Source organism: Melanerpes formicivorus, unplaced genomic scaffold (assembly GCF_026170545.1).
Source record: "Melanerpes formicivorus ecotype bairdi unplaced genomic scaffold, bMelFor1.0.p_v2 SCAF_23, whole genome shotgun sequence".
Classification (NCBI taxonomy): Eukaryota; Metazoa; Chordata; class Aves; order Piciformes; family Picidae; genus Melanerpes; species Melanerpes formicivorus.
This window is the reverse complement of record NW_027142375.1, coordinates 8,593,723-8,612,468: the sequence shown is the minus strand read 5'-3', so window position 1 is coordinate 8,612,468 and position 18,746 is coordinate 8,593,723. Positions and strand designations below refer to the sequence as shown.

Below are 18,746 nucleotides of genomic sequence, written 5' to 3'. Positions count from 1 at the left end.
AGTCCCTCAGCGCTTGTGGCCTGGAACAGTTTCATGCATCTCAGAGTTTAGTCACGAGGCAGCTGGAAATGAGTTTACCAATCTTTGGTTACAGGGCTGAAGTGTGGTATGAAACCTTCAGCTGAAGTGATAACAGATTTGACTTATTCTCTTAGCCTGGTGCACATGAGGCATTCAAGCAAATGCAGCTGTCTCTCTTCTGGCCAGAGACAGAAAAAGGCTTTAATGTTCAGCCTCAAGAGGTCTCAACCCTGTATCACCTCCTTTACTAACAAGTGGCAGCAATCTAAATGCTTTAATATGACTCTGTGACTTGTTACTTTGCCTGTAATGATAGAAGAGCATTTTCAATTGATGTATCTATTAGTTTACTCTGTTATTAAATACTTTCCAAATTTGGTACCTGCTTTTTTCAAAGTTCTGAAGATTTGTAACTGCAGAGCCATTCATGCTCCTTTCTGAACCCAGGGTTTAAGCTTCCTGTAGACTCAACATAAATCTTCAGTGCTGCTTGCAATTGGCGTAATCGCTGCTTGTAGTCTTTCATCTGAGCTAGCGCTAAAGGGGAGAGTTAGTTGTCTCAGCACAACAAAAAGGGACTTGAAGTGGGTCATCCTCACAGTAGATTTCCACAAGTTCACAAGTGGGTTTTTACAGCCTCTGCTAGGCTCTGCATGACCCAAAACCAACAGCTTGACAGCCCAGTGAGGAACATTATGCAAACAAAAATGACTGTATCATAGACATTTTTTCTACAGGGGAAATAGCTTTCCTTCCATTCCACACATCTACACTTCTAAAATTGCTTGTGGTAACCATAAGGGCTAGAGTATTTGTTTTCAACCATAAACTTTACATTTGGGAATACTGCTGTCCAGGAGCCTCAAGAATACATGGTTAATTTTTAATGTTGTCTTTTAGGTTTCAACTACTACTCTGAACTACTCCACAGTTTCTCTTTGGCCTCAGGAAAGAAGAAATATGTTGCCTTCTACCATATAACTTTTTAAAGAACAGGAAATGGAAAGTGAAAAAGATGTCACTAATGAATTAAATGATTCAACTTTGTAATATCCAATTATAATATTTCTTATTTTTGCTGAACAGAGGAAAATTTGCAAGTTTATTAGCTTAAGTCCTCTATGAACCTTTCCTTACCACCTCTCCAAAGCTTCTGAAACCAATAACAACCAACAAAAACTAATTTACTGTTTCCAGACAATTAGGACCAGGTCAAGTAGTGAAGTACTTTGCCATTAGGAACTGGCAATCAGGCAACTTCTAAGCTGTGTGTTTCACAGAAATAATTGCTTTCAAATTTAAAGGTTGGGCACAGGCTGGGGAAAAATCTCTCTTGACTTTCAACATTGTAATTTCTCATAAGGTCCAGCAATGTGATAACAGAAATCCTACAAGAGCCATGCTCTCTTCAACAGCAGATGCACATCCATCTGGTATGGGGGCTCAAAATCTGCTGTTAATGTTAGTTCATTGTAACTTTTTCTGCTGCTCCACACTAAAAGCAATATTTAAGAAAGTGATGTAGTTGGCACTATGCCAGGACCCAGCCTAAAATATCCAGCTTTGGAACTAAATTTCCTACCTGGATACTGACAGTATTTTGGAGAGATGTTGATTGGGGATGCATTGGCAAAACATATAACAAGAAACTTGAAGGAAATCAAAGCTGATATCCAGGCATATAGAATGTTCCTTTACTCCTCTGGTGTTCTGGTTTCAGCAAAACAGGTGAGTGCCTAGAGAAAGATACTGGCAGACACTGGAAAGCTCTGTGATTTTCATGGGATGGGGGACTAGAAAGGTCTCTTTCCCTAAGCATGACAGATTTTTGTTCCAGGGGAAATGAAAAACATGTCAGAAAGCCTACAGTGTCACTGGGTAGCTTGCAAGGGACAAAAAAAAAACCAACCAAACAATACCCAAAAATTAACTACTCTACAAAAGCAAAAGTTAACTTGGCAATACACAGTAAAAAATATGCCTTGCAACATTTCAACTGTGGCAAGAAAGCTTTCAAAATGTATAAATTAGCCAAGAAGAAATTCCAGTTGTGCAGGGAATGAATGGGGATCAAGAGAAGGGGACAGGACAGGATTCAAGTCCGTCACTTGTTCTGTCTCTCCTGGGGACTATAAAATGAGATCAATACCGAGAGGGCAGAAAGAACAAAAAGATGGGTTACACATGACCAGCATAACCAGCTCATCACTACAAAACAAACAAACAACCAAACAATGGGTAGCCACCTGTGTTGGGAAAATAATTGCATTAAATGCAGTAGAAGAAAAATCAGTTTGGCAAGGACTCCTCTGGTTGTCATCAGAGGTTAGTTTATAGAGTTAATAACTGTAAGCATAATCACTCCTCAGTGCAGCCACAAATTACATTTTGCTCCACTTGACTGGCCACAAAACCGACACAGGGAATATGTAACAGCAGCAATAGTATGTTTGATAGATTCTGATAATATTTACAAGGAAAGACTGATACCTATTTTTTTTTTGTGTATTGATCTGTTTTGACTGAGGAACATGTTTAATAGTCCTTGGCACCTTAAGAACACAGTGAAGAGAGCATCAGAGAGGGATTCTTAATCACAGGGACACTTTCCAAGTTATGCTGCAGAAAGGGCACCTTTTCTGTGTTGCTTTTTATGACAATTAAAGTCCCCAAAGGTTGGTCAGGACTCTTCTGATGGCAGTGAAACATCATCACATTTAAAACGTTTGTGTCTGTGCCATTAATAATAGGCTGAGATGTCCATTAAGCTACACCTGCCAATATTTTGAAGTTACTTTTGACACTGTCGTTTTGAAGGGAAGAAGGGAGAGGAATCCATAAAAATATATTTTGTTCTCTAAAACCTAAACTTGGTACTTCTCATTACGTGGCAAAAATGCCTCTTATTTCTAGTAAATGGGATTCATGGATAGTTTCTCTACTGAGGGACATTTGAATCTCTGAACTGCACTCTTAGGTATTCAGTATAGGTAACACAATACTTTGACTGAAGTCATATGACTGTCAGATAGACTCTGAAATGGTAATGATCCAGCAAGAAAAAAAAGAAGTCAAAAGAAGATAACCTTCCATGCAGCATCAGATCCCATTTAATAATCCATCTCTGATGACAGAAGATTGCATAGTTCAAAAGGAATAAGTAAGAAGTTCCAAATATGAAAACAAGAAAGAGCTGTTTCCAGCATTGCTGGTAGTCTTGTAACAAAAATAGCAGTGATTGTATTATTAAAAAACACCAACAACAAAACACCAAAAGAGCAAACAAGCAAAAAGAACAAAAAACACAAAAACCCAAAACAAAATGTAACAAAACCCCCTACAACCAAACAACCAAAAAAATCCAAAACCACACCAGTCTACTGTATCACTGGGGATCTTCTTCTAGAGGAATAGTTAAAGAAGATTTGATGCATCAAGCTCCAAACAAATTCTTTTACAAGACTACATTTAGTTCCTAAATCCTTACAAGCTCATTGATTTAGCTGTCCACTCCCACCTGTTGAGTAGAGGACATCTATATTTCTGTGCCTTACTGTTTGGTATAAGCATAATAACATATTCAGTCTCATCCATTATTATGCAGCAGTGACTGTCCAAATATTTTCTCCTTCACAAGTGGAAGTAAGAATTGTGTGAAATTGTTGTTCCAGGCCTCCTCTTCCTTCTGTCCCTATATTCTTTAACCACCTTTGTTCTCCCCATTGTACCACAGTGTGACTTTCCAGCCACAGTTCTCCCTCTGGTGATGCATACCATTAGCCTGGATGCCATACCTCAGTGGAAAGGCAGTTTTCCCATCCAGGGAAACCACACTATTATATTATGATGGATAGCATTACACACTGGAAGCATTTTAAGGCTGTGTTTTCCTTATTCTGCCTACCTGGAGGCCTCAAAGGCAGAAATCACTCTTAGGGTTCTCACCAGCCAGTTGGCTGACCTCTACAATTGATCAATGAGCTGCTCATACAACAAATCAGTGAGGTCCCCCATGTTAATCCAGGCACTCCTGTGATGACTTTAATCTTCCTTTGTCTCTGTTCATCCCCAAAAGAAACAGGGCAACTCCAGCTTGCTCTTCCTAGTAACCCCACCCCTCAAATCTGGCTGGTGCCCTCAAACAAAGAGAGTGGCTGGAGTGCTGCAGTTACAAATTGCTCAGAAATTTGGACTAAAACTAGCCTCTCAGATAACCCTTTAGAAAATCTTCAGGAAGACAATTCCACCACTTAAAAAATGCATGCCCAGTTTTTTATTTTATTTATTTTGCTTCAGTAAGCTTTACCATTTTTCACCACAGCTGAAGTTAATGCCTTTCTGGCAGAACTGGAGGCTGCATATCAGTAACATTTCAAAATAAATTGGCAGCAATTCAGCATGTTTTATCCAGCTTCCTCCCAGTCTGTCCCTGTCCTCCCACCCTTAAAACATAAAAAAGCCCCCACAACTCCAGGCAGTCCTTCACTACTACTGCAGCAAGTTCCTTTTCATCAATATAGCAGGCTACAAGACACTATCCAGCAGTGAAGATCCTGGTGGCAACACTTTGCTTTGCCTCACCCCTTACAGACACTGAGCATGCTCAGCTTCCAATTTCACATAGACTGAGCAAACTCAGTAATTTATGTTATTAAGTCTCTTTAAAGGCTGCAGTTCTTTCACCTCACTGGCTTCCCACAGAAAAGCCCTGGGCAACACTGAGCATTCAAAGTCACCTCTGCAACCACATGAAGCTCAATTCAGTAGAAGGAACAACCAGCTGGTACATGAAGTGAAGCTGCTAAATAGACTGCAGAAGCAACAGAAAAATTATTTGATACACTAAGACAGTTAAACATCATGCAGAAGCACATTAAGTTCACAACTATTACTCTGAAAGGAAACTTTCACTGCCCAGAGTTGAGGTTTTTCTGGCAGACACTCTTTCAAGAGGGGAGGCTAAGCTCTTCCTAATATATACACTGGCGATAGCAGAACAAAAAGAACAGATAACTGTCTCGAAAAACACTGAACAGCACAAGATGCAAAGTCAGGTAGCAGCACAGACCATTTCATATGGGGTCAGGGGTTCTATGAAGATGGAGGTCCTCTAGCAGGCCACTTTCAGTCTGAACAGTGCTAGCAGTGAAACCTTTGCTTCACACAGACAGAAACCAGGTACAGCTTTATGAGTGAAATAAGCTGAAGTGTAGCTCACACTTCTAACAGCTTCTTCGTACTTTAGCTTTCCTAATTAGGAAACTGAAGGCACGTTCCATGTGTTAGCTCAGAGAATTCAGCCTACTCAGCAACACCTTCCAAATGTCAACCTTAAGGAAACACTTTTTTTTTACATTTCATAAGTTAACTGTTCTTGCTCCATCTGTACAGAAACGTGGGAGGATGCATTCACAGCTTTTCCTAGAGGTCACTGACCTTGATGATCAGTGCAGTTCCATACCCATCTTACCTCCTTGGCAGCAAGTCCCGAGTTTTGCACCTTTAACTAGCTCCTACCTCTCAAGATAATAAGGCTTCAAAATGTGTGCTGTGTTATGTGAAATGCTGCAGAATAGTATATCACAAAATTCTACTGTGGGGTTGTTTGGGGTTTTCTTGTGTTGGGGATTTTTTTGTCAAGGGTTAGGGGTGCCGCACTAAATGAGTGACAGATGCTTCCCATTAACTCTTCTCCCCTCCAAAAGGGAAGAGAAAGACAATAAAGATGAGAGACTTATGAATTAGAAAACTAAAGCAATCTTAATGAAATATTAATAATAAGACACAATATATAGATATATAAGCCAAATATTGAATCCAGCCACCCTGATGACAATTAGTCACCCCCACAGTGTCCATATCTGGGCTCAGCAGCAACCAGGAACTAGATTCAGGAATTCATGGATCAGGATTGATGGCAGAATGTACAGAGTACTTGTCAGATAGAATAGAATAACCAGGTTGGAAGTGACCTTTGAGATCATCGAGTCCAACCTATCATCCAACACCATCTAATCAACTAACCCATGGCACCAAGCACCCCATCAAGTCTCTTCTTAAACAGTTCCAGTGATGGTGACTCCACCACCGCCCTGGGCAGCCCATTCCAATGGCCAATAATTCTTTCTGTGAAGAACTTCTTCCTAACACCCAGCCTTAGCCTCACCTGGTGCAGCTTGAGACTGTGTCCTCTTGTTCTGGTGCTGGTTGCCTGGGAGAAGAGACCAACCCCCACCTGGCTACAACCTCCCTTCAGGTAGTTGTAGAGAGCAATAACGTCACCCCTGAGCCTCCTCTTCTCCAGGCTAAGCAACCCCAGCTCCCTCAGCCTCTCCTCATAGGGCTTGTGCTCCAAACCCCTCACCAGCTTGGTTGCTCTTCTCTGGACATGCTTCAGCAACTCAACATCTTTCCTAAAATGAGTGGCCCAGAACTGGACACAGGACTCAAGGTGTGGCCTAACCAGTGCAGTGTACAGGGGCAGAATGACCTCTCTGCTCCTGCTGGCCACACTGTTCCTGATGCAGGCCAGGATGCCATTGGCCTTCTTGGCCACCTGGGCACACTGCAGGCTCATGTTCAGCTTACTATCAACCAGTCCCCCCAGGCCCCTTTCTGCCTGGCCACTCTCCCACCACTCTGACCCCAGCCTGTAGCACTGTGTGGGGTTGTTGTGGCCAATGTGTAGAACCTGGCACTTAGATGTGTTAAATCTCATGCTGTTGAACTCTGCCCATGTGTCCAGCCTGTCAAGGTCCCTCTGCAGAGCCCTCCAACCCTCTAACAGATCAACACCTGCCCCCATCTTGGTGTCATCTGAAAACCTACTGATGATGTTGTCAGAAGAGGAAGCAGAAGAAATTATTCTTTATGATCCTTCAGCTTTATACCCAATATGATGCGTGTGGAACAGAATACCTCACTGGCTAGCTTAGGGTCACCTTGCTTGTCCACTTCTCACTGCAGGTGCAGACTTTGCACGCCCAAAGTAGTGGGCAGGGTTTAACAGCTGCCTTGGTGCTAACTAGAAATATCGAGCATTATCACCAGTACAGGCAGCCGATGTCTGTGTCGTTCATTTCAGGAAGTGCAGTTACTTAGAAGAGACTGAGCTGAAGGTAAAAATCACTTGAACAGAGATTGTTCTGTTCTGACTCAGACCAGGACATCAACATACACAACACATTTGACAGTGCAGTTGAAAGACTGCTAAGATCAAGCAGCTCACTCCTACCATTACACATGTATCCTTGCCATCACTGTCACGGGTTCCTTGATTAAAGTGTCCAACTGTCATAATGTGTAGATGTAATTTTAACATTTCACTTATAAACATCAAATCAAACATGCACCTTGATGTGTGATGGCAAGTTACTTTGCTTAAGATGTTTTCCCTTGGCTGTAATGAGACAGAAGACTCCTTGTTATATCTCTTCACTACAGATGTGCAATCCTGGCTGTGCAATTTATTGCATGGATTTTCAGTCTTCCTTTTATGACAATTATTCTTCTATGTTTCAGGTCATTGATGATGGCAAGCAGGTAGGTATCTGCCAAACAGAGAATTCTCCCACAAAGAGAATTCTCCAACAAAGAACTCCTTTCAAAGTATCAACTAAACCTTAATTTGGAGCTTCATAGTTCAAATGAAGTATGAAGTTAGTTTAGGTTAGCTCCTGACATATCATATTCCAGGGCTGTACTTGTATAGGTTGTATAGACCAGCATTACAAAAAACCCCTGAGGCTTAACCTGTAATCCATATGTGGACTCTTTGCCTAGAGGGAGTGTGAGCAAAAGCTCCATTTTCTCCATGTTAGAAGTGATTTCCCACCTTCAGCCTCCCAGATTTATCTGTCCCAGGAGGAATGGGGCTTGAGACACACAGATTTCTGCACCGCAGGCATAGATGGACAAAATCTGGAAGGTGTCCTATAATTGCCAGACTTTCAGAATCACTGATTTATTCACATTTTAAAACCAAAATAAACAGCAGTCATCTTTACTCTTCCTATGCAGGATTAAGTCCCCAGACTTTTACCTAGCTGGTATTGTGCCTTGTTGAACACTTTTTGTTGCCCTGAAACTGTTGGGTTGGGTGTGGGTTTGTTTGGGGGTTTTGGGGGGGAGGGGGGTGTTGGTTTTGTTTTGTCTGTTTTGTTTGTTTGTCTGTTTTGTTTGTTTGTTTGTTTTGAGTGGGGGGTTGTTTGCTTAACTGTTGTTTTATATGGTTTTTTAAAATATAGAAAATAATCTGATTTTAAGCCCCAGAGTTGAAGCTTGTATCCTGTTGGCACCCAAATCAGCATTTTCTTTTACTTTTTCATTCATATCTTGGTGGAAGTAGATCCAATATCATTTTTTCTGCTAAGCTTTGAACATGTACATTGCAAGCATGGCCTGGTCAAAAGGAACTGACTGTTTAATGCATAAGACAAGGAAGGGCAAGAGGGGAAAATGGAGGTAATCAAGCATGCAGATGGAAAGACTAAAACACATGGAGATTGATAGCCACATTCCAGCATCTTTCACTTCTACTGTGAGAACTGCATAAACATGTGTAACCCTTAAAAATCTGGCTCCAAACATCTTAGAATCATGGAATAGTTTAGGCTGGAAAAGACCTTTAAGATTAACCTAACACTACCAAGTCTGCTGCTAAAGCATGTCCCTAAGCATCGCAAGTCTTTTAACCATCTCCAGGGATAATGCGATTCAAGCACTTCTCTGGGCAGCCTGTTCCAGTGCTTGACAGCCCTTTCAGTGTGTAGCGCATCAGACTCTTAATGGGAAGGTCGTGAGTTCAAGCCTGCAGTGGGCAGTAGTGTCCTCCCTACTCTAGTCATGAGGTCTGTGGTGACAGGTTGGACTTGATGGTCTTTGAGGTCTCTTTCAACCTTAGGAATACTGAATACTGATTTTTTTCCTAATGTCCAACCTAAACCTCTCCTACGACAACCTGATCCTGTTTCCTTTCATCCTGAATTTGTTTCAGGCTACTCAGGAAATCAGTGACAGAGCACAGGAGATGTGAGTGCCACGGGAAGAAAACTGCCACCAAGACCAGAGCTCTGAAAGTAACTGCATACACATCAGAAGAGCCTTCTCTGTCCCAAAGTGTTCACACCCTGAAAAGGTAATTAACTGGAGAGCAAGGCAGGTATTCATTACACCTCCCAAAAGCTTTTGGCATGGTTTCTTTCCAGCTATAAGCATAATTCAGAGAGCAAAACCAGATACAAGTAAACTGTAGCTACCTATAACAGGTAGCAGAAAGTTACTGACATAGACACACTTGCCATATTGTTTTTCTCCCATGTTTTCATTCATCTGTTAAAACAAGCAGAAGTCTGAAATAATTTCTTACTTTCTTTTTTATTCCTTTTTCATTATTAAAAAAAAAATCCTAGTGATGGTAAATGCAATTTCCATTCATTTCAGACTTCAAGCATATTGTCCTCTTCTTTCTGATACCACAGATTTAAAGAGATGAGGAAAAGTCTAGGGAAGTTCTTGCTTTTCTGGCAGGATGTCGGTAGCACATTCAGTACCTCCTGCCTGTGTGTTTTGTGACTGGAGTACAATCATTAAAAATACATCAGGGAATTCCAAGGTGCAAAGGGCTCTCTTAAGTGTTTTTCAGATTAGTAGCACTTCTGTGCTCAGTCATTCTGTTCTCCACCCAACAGTGCAAACCAGGCAAGTAGCTGTGGGTGGGATGCAGGTGGTGGAGCATAAGTACCTGTGCTCTGGCAGACAAAAACAAGGTAGATTCAAGAGCCACTCTCCACTGTTAAGATAAAGACATTCAGTTATTTATGCTAGGATAAAGCATGAATTAAGCACAACTGGAATCACACACTTGCCTCAGAGTCCAAATGCTTCCAACTGCAGTTATCTCACTGGAGAAGCCACACAAACTTCCCAAAGTCCTCTCAAAATTATGTGTTTAACTTGGAGGTTTTTAAGCATGGTTCAGTTAGTGTAACCCACATCCTTCATGCCTTCTAGCTGTAGGACTAAAGAACTTTGCTCCTTCTCAGTTTGACCTATATATGTAAAGTGAGGGAATATATCTGAGTTTAGCTTTCCTTGTCTCACCCCTTAAGTTGTATTACGAACACATCAGAAGCTGCTTCTGCTGAAAACTATTAGAGGTTTACTTGGGAAAAAAACCCAATGAGACTTTACAAATGTATTTCTGATGTTATTAGTTTCACTTGATGCTTGTACACCATGCATTGGAAGTAAATTAACAGTCACTTTCCAGAGCTGAAGAACTAGTGTCTACACACTAAAGAACAGACTACATTTCGGGGGGGGGGGGGGGGGGAATAAAATATATATATATATATAAAACAAACCACTGAGCAGAACAAACTGACATTTGTGATATTTGTAGCATAATAGTTTCACAGGGAAAAACAAGTGGTAATTTATGCTGCAGGAATTAGGGCAGCACTATGAATAAATTGAGAATTCTTGTCTCTGCTGCATCACACCCCTCCCACCTTTACAGAGAATCCTGCTAAATTAAGGCTAGTGGATCAGAGGGAGTGAACTCATGAAAAGGTTATCGTCACATCGTAGGCTTTTCTTCAGGGCTCACAGTTCACATTGCATGAGATCATGTATAAATAAAAACAAACCACCTAAAAGCCTTGGCAGCTGCTCCTCCTCTCCCCCTAGTTATTTCAGACAAATAATTTGCTTAATTACACAGCTTAGTATCTGTGGAGATACAGCTTATTCTCCATGTAAATACATATTCAAAGTTCAGTCCTAATTAGATCATAGGACAAACAGTAAGCTGCAGGATTTGCCACTGATGGGTCACAAACTTCAAGTCTGCTGGTGAAACTTGAAGGTTGTGCAGGCATAGGCTCAAGTGGGAACATGAACAACTCCCCATAGAGTTGTTGCATAAATGTTTTGTGATACATTCCTTATTGCAGCCGGTGGGAAAGGAGCTGCTTGCTTTGGCACAATTGCAAGACAGCTGGCACAATGGACAAGCAAGGCTGTTGGCAGCTCTTCTTAGTAAGTAAAGACACCTAACTAGAGGTCAGTGCAGATTAACATATGAGCCAATACATTTTAGAATCAATTTAAATACTTGTGAACTCACATATAGAGCAAGGAAGTATTATATGCCTCCATGGAGAGAAAGACAGATTAAAGAATTAATTCAGAGCAAGCTTGGGATAGAACCAGAGTCAATTCTCCCAAGTTTTTAAGGTATTAGACAAGAGACAAGATCATCTGGCACTGCACTGGATGCTAAGCCTGTTCTTGGGGCTAAGCCTGCTCTTGGGGATGCCATCTGACTGGGTGCCTGGCTGTCTGGCTGATCTAGAAAGCAGCAGTCCTACATCTCCTTTGCATCAACACTGGTATTTATCTGGTCTCACAGGGAGCTGGCCCAGGCACAATGAGTCAGTGTTCACCTGTGCCGGTCTGTGGCAGTAATGGCAAGGTATGAGACATGGGACTACCCCATTCAGCAGCAGGCAGCCACTATGGCAACTTAAATGCAGCTCCCCACCTCACAGGTATGTTGTAAAGAAGAATCAAAGATTATTAATTATTCCGAGTGTCCACTGAAGCTGAACTACCTCTAATAATGCAGAAAGACCCCTTAAGAAAGATGAAGAAAATGGCTAAGTGGTTCAACTCTCTGCACTGTGAACTCAAATAATGGTCATCTAGAGTCTTTGCAAATACATATCCCAAGTAGAAGACCTAGAAGTCTCTTCTGGGCTGCAATACTCAATAGGTATCCAGAGCATTTCAGCCTGCAGTATCATCCTCACAGCAAGCTGTCTTACTAGGAGAAGTTCAGCTATGCAAGGGAAGGACTCCTACTGTTAGAAACATTAAGCAGTATATGCCTCCTATAAACCTCCTTGAGATGGGTGTCTGGATACATCTAAACTAAAAACATTATTCCTCTCCACCACAAGGACACCAAACCACAGTTCAAACCATCACTTGTCGCAAGCTATAAAACTTAGTTTAAATTTTCTGAAGTTTTCAGTGGTTCAAAGCCCAGATTCAATTTCACCACTTCTCCTTGGTAGGGAAATGCTCCAGTGCCTCCATTTACTGAAGTATACAACAGGTGCTTTGAACAAATTGTGGAGGGTGGGAAAGGACAGGGAGCGGGAAGTGGTGAAGCCCTGGAATGGGTTGTCCAGGGAGGTGGTTGAGGCCCCGTCCCTGGAGGTGTTTAAAACCAGGCTTGATGAGGCTCTGGCCAGCCTGCTCTAGTGTGGGGTGTCCCTGCCCATGGCAGGGGGGTTGGAACTAGATGATCCTTGTGGTCCCTTCCAACCCTGACTGATACTATGATACTATAAGTGATAGGAGAGTGTTTGCTCATAAACCAAAATTACTAAGGTTGTTTAATGCTAAGACTATGAAGAACTGCTGGAAAGTGTAATAAACTGGACAGCATAAAATGAAGCTTGCTGGGTATAAGAACATAAAGGTGTGCTTTAAGAAGAGCACTTTCAAATTGTTCATACATATTGATTTGTAAAGCAGTTTGCAGATTCATAGCAAAAGTTTAAGCATGATCCTCCTTAGTTTAAACAAGGATGTTTGCTCAGAGTGCAGAAGTGTAAATTAGATGCTTGTCTGTGTGGAGAAGGGGATGAAAATATTACTGAGCCAACACATCTATATTATTTTCTAACAGTTTATGACCTCATTTTTACTCCAGAATTCAGTTTCTGGGGGAAAAATAAAAAATAAAAAAAATCTGCTCCTAAAAATAGAGTTGAAGCAGATGAACTGAAAAAAAAATCAAGAAAGAGCAGAAGAGATGAGAGGAAAAGGTTTACATAGAAGGAGGAGTTGAAAAGATAGAAAGTTAAATTAGATTGAAATTTTTTGTGGTCACAGCAGAGCATGAAAACACCAGGAAAGAAGCTACTGAAACCCATCCTTTTCTCCCCTCCAGTCACGAGCCATTTTCCACTGGGGGATTTGCAAGGTAGCATAGCATCCTATGCAGTATTTTGTGGGAGAAGAGAGAGGAGAGCCTCGAGTTTCAGACAGAGCTTTGCTTATTCTTTCACAATGTTTTTTGCAATCACAAGCTGTAGCTTGTGGTGCAGACATTTGATGAACTGCAGCTGCTGCTATCATAGAGCTCAGCTTTTCAGAGAGGACATTTGTTAGAAACCATCAGTTTGGGTTGACTAATTGGCTGTTCTAGCCAGCAAGCCAATATTTTGGTTGTTTTACAGACTTACAATTTGTATTTCTGCATTTTATGTACTTTTGGTCTTTCTTCCACCTATTTTGCATTTGTTTTCAAAGGTGGACTTCCCTCCAGGAACTTATGCCAAAGTTTACAGTAGTATAAACATGTGTAGTTTCTCAAGCAACTTATCTGCTGTGGAAAATAGAGAGGAAAGGCATCCAGATTCAGAGCCAGTGAACTTCAAAGACTCTTTCTTCCTTTGGATGCTCTTCACAGAAGTCTTTCTGAGACCTTCTACCAAACACAATCGCTCTGATAAAGCATTAAGAGGAAGCTGAATAACAAAGAAGTGTACACTTGAACCCAATTAGCCATTCTCCTAATAAAGGGAGAAAGAAGGGGGAAGAGAGACAGCACATTTTAAAGCAAACATTTAAATGCTCAATAAGCCTTCTGTTGCAACATATAATTAGCCTGTTGAACACATTCCCACAGGATATTATTCTATGTAGTTTATTGAATACAACTATGGGTATTCCCTGTTTTTAATGTACCCAAGGTAAAAACTACTCTATGTCTGCTAGCATGACAATAAACAGCTTGTACTTGTGTTATAAATCTCACTGTTCATCTCCCACCCAACACTCTCTGTGCAACTGATTTCAGTGTGGAAGTTCAGTGTTGGAGCATTTCATATTAATCCCTGCCAAGCACATGGGTTTAGGCTAGGGAAAGAGTTGACAGTGTGACAATCTGTGCCTCCCAAGATCTACCCAATATGAATGATCCCTTCCCTGCCTCTTTTCTTTCCTCAGGAGGCTGCTTGCTGCAATTTCATAGCCATTCCATGATTCTATGAAATGCCATTTCATGATTCTATGAAAGCCAGTCAAAGTTTATTCACAAGCTTTTAAAATTTTGAGCTGTTTGTATCAAAGAAGAGGTGTTATTAGCTGAGTGGTAATAACAGGTGGGAAGAAAACAAGAACTGTTTCTTTCCTGCCTTTCATTTAAATAGTTCTATTTATAAACAGATCTGCCAGTTCTGCTTGTCATGTTTTAGCCACTAAGGGAGTTGGTTCAAGGTCTGTCAGCATGCTAGGTCTTGCCTCCATTTAGCCCAGAGGTATTACCTTTCAAGGATTCTTTTAATAAAGAATATATATATATATTCAAGTTCAGAAATATCTGTGTGCTTTAAACTCTAGTTTTCTGGGTGTTAATAGCTGCTGTGTTAGCAAGGAGGATGATTAAGTGACGTTCAACACCATACTGCATGCTCCCAGTCGCTAACTCACAAAGCCAGGGGCCAGTTCAACTGCTGCACGTGTGGAGTATTTCCATTCATACAGTGCTTCAATAAAGCCCAAGCAAACAAACAACAAAGCCTGCACATGTACACACACACACATACAACTACAGCAGCTTATTTCGGAGAAAGAAAAGTAAAACAAAACCAAAGCCAGAGAAGACCAGGCCAGTACTGGTTGATTTTAAAAGGTAACAAGTTCACCATTATTTGCACTTTCAGAAAAGGCAATCACCAGCATTTATCACTGTGCCTTTCTCCACACATTCCAAACCACCCAAATTCAATAGGTACACAAGTTCTGCACCTTCTCCAGAGGCACCTGGGACTAGCTCTGGACAATAAGAGAGTATCAGACTGAAGCATTAGTTCTAGGTAAGATAAAACAAACCACCCTGCTCTGGTATTTCAGTCCTGGCAAAGTATTTTGAACAAAATCTGTAAAATACACTAGAAAGATAAAAAGCAAACTCACCATTCTGGAAACTAAGAGCTTTCTCCTAGATCCAAATTATCTCATTGCTCAAGACATCATCACTGCTGAAGGAGCATTTTCTCTTTCTCCAGCTTTGAAAAACTCCAGCGTGCTGCTTGTTCAGGTAGGTGCTGGGAGCACACCCGCTGCACCTCTCTCTTAGGGGTGCTGAGCAATGCCTACTGGAAGGTGCAGTCTAGCAGGTACCTGGTATCACTTGCTCAAACAGACAGGAGGGAGTGGCAGAACTACAGTACCCATAATTACCTTCAGCTAGTTTATGATTATACCTGAAACCGGTGGAGGTGGTGCCGGAGTTTCGCCTTAGGGAGGCGGGGGAGAAGCAGGCAGAGGAGAGGTGAAGAGAGAAAAGAAAAGAAGGAAATGTGTACTCCTTGTGTGCTGCTGGAAGAGAGTTTAGGTTTTCTGCTGTCATACACCACGTCCAGGTTTATTAAATTGCTAGGAGAGGGACAAAGGATAGCCTTCTGGTAAAGGTCAATGTTATAAATAATTAGATTTGCAGGCAATGAATAGAGTGAACCTGTATGACTGGTTTGGGCATCTCTGTGCATGTGGGAGAATCAGACAACAGGGTATGAGGAAGCAAGTGAAGGAGGGGTGGCAACAACCTGGCAAGACATCTACAGAGCAGAAAAAGCAGAGACATTTGGGACAGTTTGGGGGAAGGAGTTCCTTTTTACCCCCATAAGCTTGAGGAAGTAACAGGTTGTCCCAGATATTATACTGCAGGTGTTTTTCTCAATGATTTCATCATTTTGTAGGTTTAAGTTGATAAAGATTAGAGGGACAAAGATTATAGCCACAGAGAGGTAACATAAAATGGTCTCTGCTCTGGCAGTGGGGTTGGGCTAGATGATCTCCAGGGGTTCCTTCCAACCCCTATCATTCTATGACTCTGTCACAAGGAGTTGGAAAAGAGATGATTTACCTGTCCTACTGTTATTTGCTACCTGTGTTTTTTTGTTGCACTTAGGACTCAGCTGATATTCCCCTTTGATGAAGAGTGGCTTCACAGACTGTCTAAGCCTGCCTCCAGGAAGCTGGAGTATAAATCAAAAAGAACCCACCCCACCCCCACCCCCAAAAAACCACATATGGATAGAGACTGAATCTGTATTGTTTATGGAAGAGATAGTGTCAATATTGGCAGGCAATTTCCACCAAACAAGCTACCTGGTGGCTTTGTTTGGCTGGTGCTAGCAGCAAAGTGGAGTGAAACTCATCAAACAGTTTCATCTGAAGAAAAAAAATAAAATATAATGGTCTCTATTCCATTTCATCTACAAGATCAATCCATTGCAGCACCATTCAGCTCCTTCAGAGAACTGAACACTTTCACTCCCCTTTCCATAATCCAGAAAATAGCCTTTCCTACCTGACCCTTATGGGATTTGGGGTGGGAATCTCTTCTGTTTTCTATAATAAAGTGTTGGCTGTGACAAAGACTGAAAGAGAGGTTTCTCACCTCAAACGCTTTAACCAGCAAGAGATATCCTGCTGTAACACAGAAGGGTTGTTCACTTTGTACTAAAACTGCCTCTTAAAGGAAAAATTAAGTAATTTCCACTCCCACTGACTCTAAAGGTGAAGTTTAGAAATTCAGGATCTGGAAGTAGAAAACATAGGGCAAATAAAGCCCTATCAAGCACCAGGAGGCAAAGGGAAACATTTCCAGAGACACTTAGAGCTTAGAGCTTTTAAGAAAGCAAGCTCTTTATTAAAGTTTGCCACTTCTGTCTTGGTGCATGGCAGAGGTTACCTTGAAGGCATCTAAAACAGGTATTTAAAAGACAGCACTGCACTCTTCTACCTCTCCAAAATCAGATCTGACCTGATCTGAGCTTCCTTTCCTAACCCTAAAACCCACACCCTGCAACAACTTTTCTTTGAATATCGTTTGCTGAGACACCATGGTTTTTTCAACTTGGACTCCTTTTCAAAGCAAAGTCTTCCAAAAAGAAAAGTTAAACTGTTAGGCCTTAGGAATGCTAAGTAGCATGTGGACAGTTAATAAGCAATTTCTTGTGTTTAATTAACTGCAATATTTGCATGTGGGGGAAACCCACATGCTGTACAGGCAACAAAAGCAACAGCAGATGCTCACAGGCCCATTTGGCAATGTGGTTTTCACAGCTTTTGTTTGCTAAGCTCAATTAACTTCTCAGATATATTTCTGCTATTTGAATCAATTGAATTCGGGGATTAATATTTTGGGACTAATATTTTGGAACAGAAGCAGGACCTGTGAGGTTAATTTTGAGATGGAAACTTTGAATGTATGTAGGAAGTCGTGGGCAAAAGTTGGACTCATGGGTCAGTCCACGTGAATGCAGCCACTTGTGGAGAGAGAGAGCAGCAGAGCTGGTCTGCAGCAATCAGGGCTGCCGACTCCAGGGCACAAGCAACATCATGGGATGTTTACCTCACTTTGGAAGTGAGTGAACACTGCCAAGCCACATCCTTTGGCTTTTGCAACCTTACTGGTAGTGGTAGCAGGATCCTGGAAAGCTTTGGAGCGTAAATGGCCACATTAACATCTATGGGAAGCGGCAGTGATGTCTTCACTTTTCATTGGATTACAGCACAGGCTTCCTGCCTCACTGGTTTTGTTTATTTATTTATTTGAATTTTTGTTTGTTTCTTTAAATAATTAAATATTTTGATAGCTATACCTAGAAATTATTAAGGTCACTAAGGTTCTGTCTGTAAATACAGACAGTTCTGTCTGTAAATATTTGCCTCAGATTGAATAGCTGGGGCAGAAAGTAATATATCTTTTTGGAACTGATCTCAGTTTCGCTGCATTTTTCATGAGAAGGATGATAAACACCAAGGCTTCAGTGTACATTGCATATTGTTCTCATCCCATTTGTTTCAGTTGTTTCCACAGCTTAGGAGAAAATGAGTGTGATCCCCTTGCCCATCAAACCATTAGAAGAGAGGCATCACAAACCCTAGGCTATGTGACAGTTAACTCTGCAATTATTTTTTAGTGAAAATTAGCTGTGGCCACTACACCATGATTTATGTGTGCATGTGGGAGAGAATGTTAATAGAACAGAACAGACTAGGCCAGGTTGGAAGAGACCTTCAAGATTATCACTTCCAACCCATCACCCAACACCATCTAATCAACTAAACTATGGCACCAAGCACCCCATGAAGTCTCCTCCTAAACACCCCCAATAATGGCGACTCCACCACCTCCCCTGGCAGCCCATTCCAATGGCCAATCACTCTCTCTATGAAGAATTTCTTCCTAACATCAAGCCTAAATCTCCTCTGGTGCAGCTTGAGACTGTGTCCTCTTGTTCTGGTGCTGGTTGCCTGGGAGAAGAGACTAACCCCTGCCTGTCTACAATCTCCCCTGAGCCTCCTCTTCTCATGTATCAGCCCATTTTTGATACAAGGAAGCCACTCAGATACGATCTCTTTTTATCATTTATTTTCCTCACCCCTACTCCTCACCAACAGAAGAAAAATTTCCATGGCAAAGAATATTCTGACCAAAGAAGTTTATATATGGAGTAGCAGCTTATGTATACCTCCCAATGAAATAACATTTAATAACCAAGAGGTGTGGGGGTGGAAAATGGGTTCCTTCCAGGTCTATGCTAGAAAATAACTAGAAAAATATTTAACAGTATAGTTCTGCTGGCAAAAAGTGGGTCTGGCTGTTTTTACTGATTCCAGAACCCTGAGTGTAA

General features: G+C 41.4%; 1 protein-coding gene across 2 annotated transcripts in view; it reads right to left on the bottom strand.

Moving 5' to 3' along the window:
- MACC1 (MET transcriptional regulator MACC1) overlaps window positions 1-15,148 on the bottom strand; it is a 37,594-nt gene extending 22,446 nt beyond the window's left edge. For both annotated transcript variants that reach the window (XM_068152467.1, XM_068152469.1), the window contains exon 1: window positions 15,016-15,148. In XM_068152467.1, the coding sequence (XP_068008568.1) occupies window positions 15,016-15,018 (3 nt within the window). In that variant the 5' untranslated portion in view covers window positions 15,019-15,148. The remainder of the gene's footprint in view (window positions 1-15,015) is intronic.
- Window positions 15,149-18,746: the final 3,598 nt, after the last annotated feature.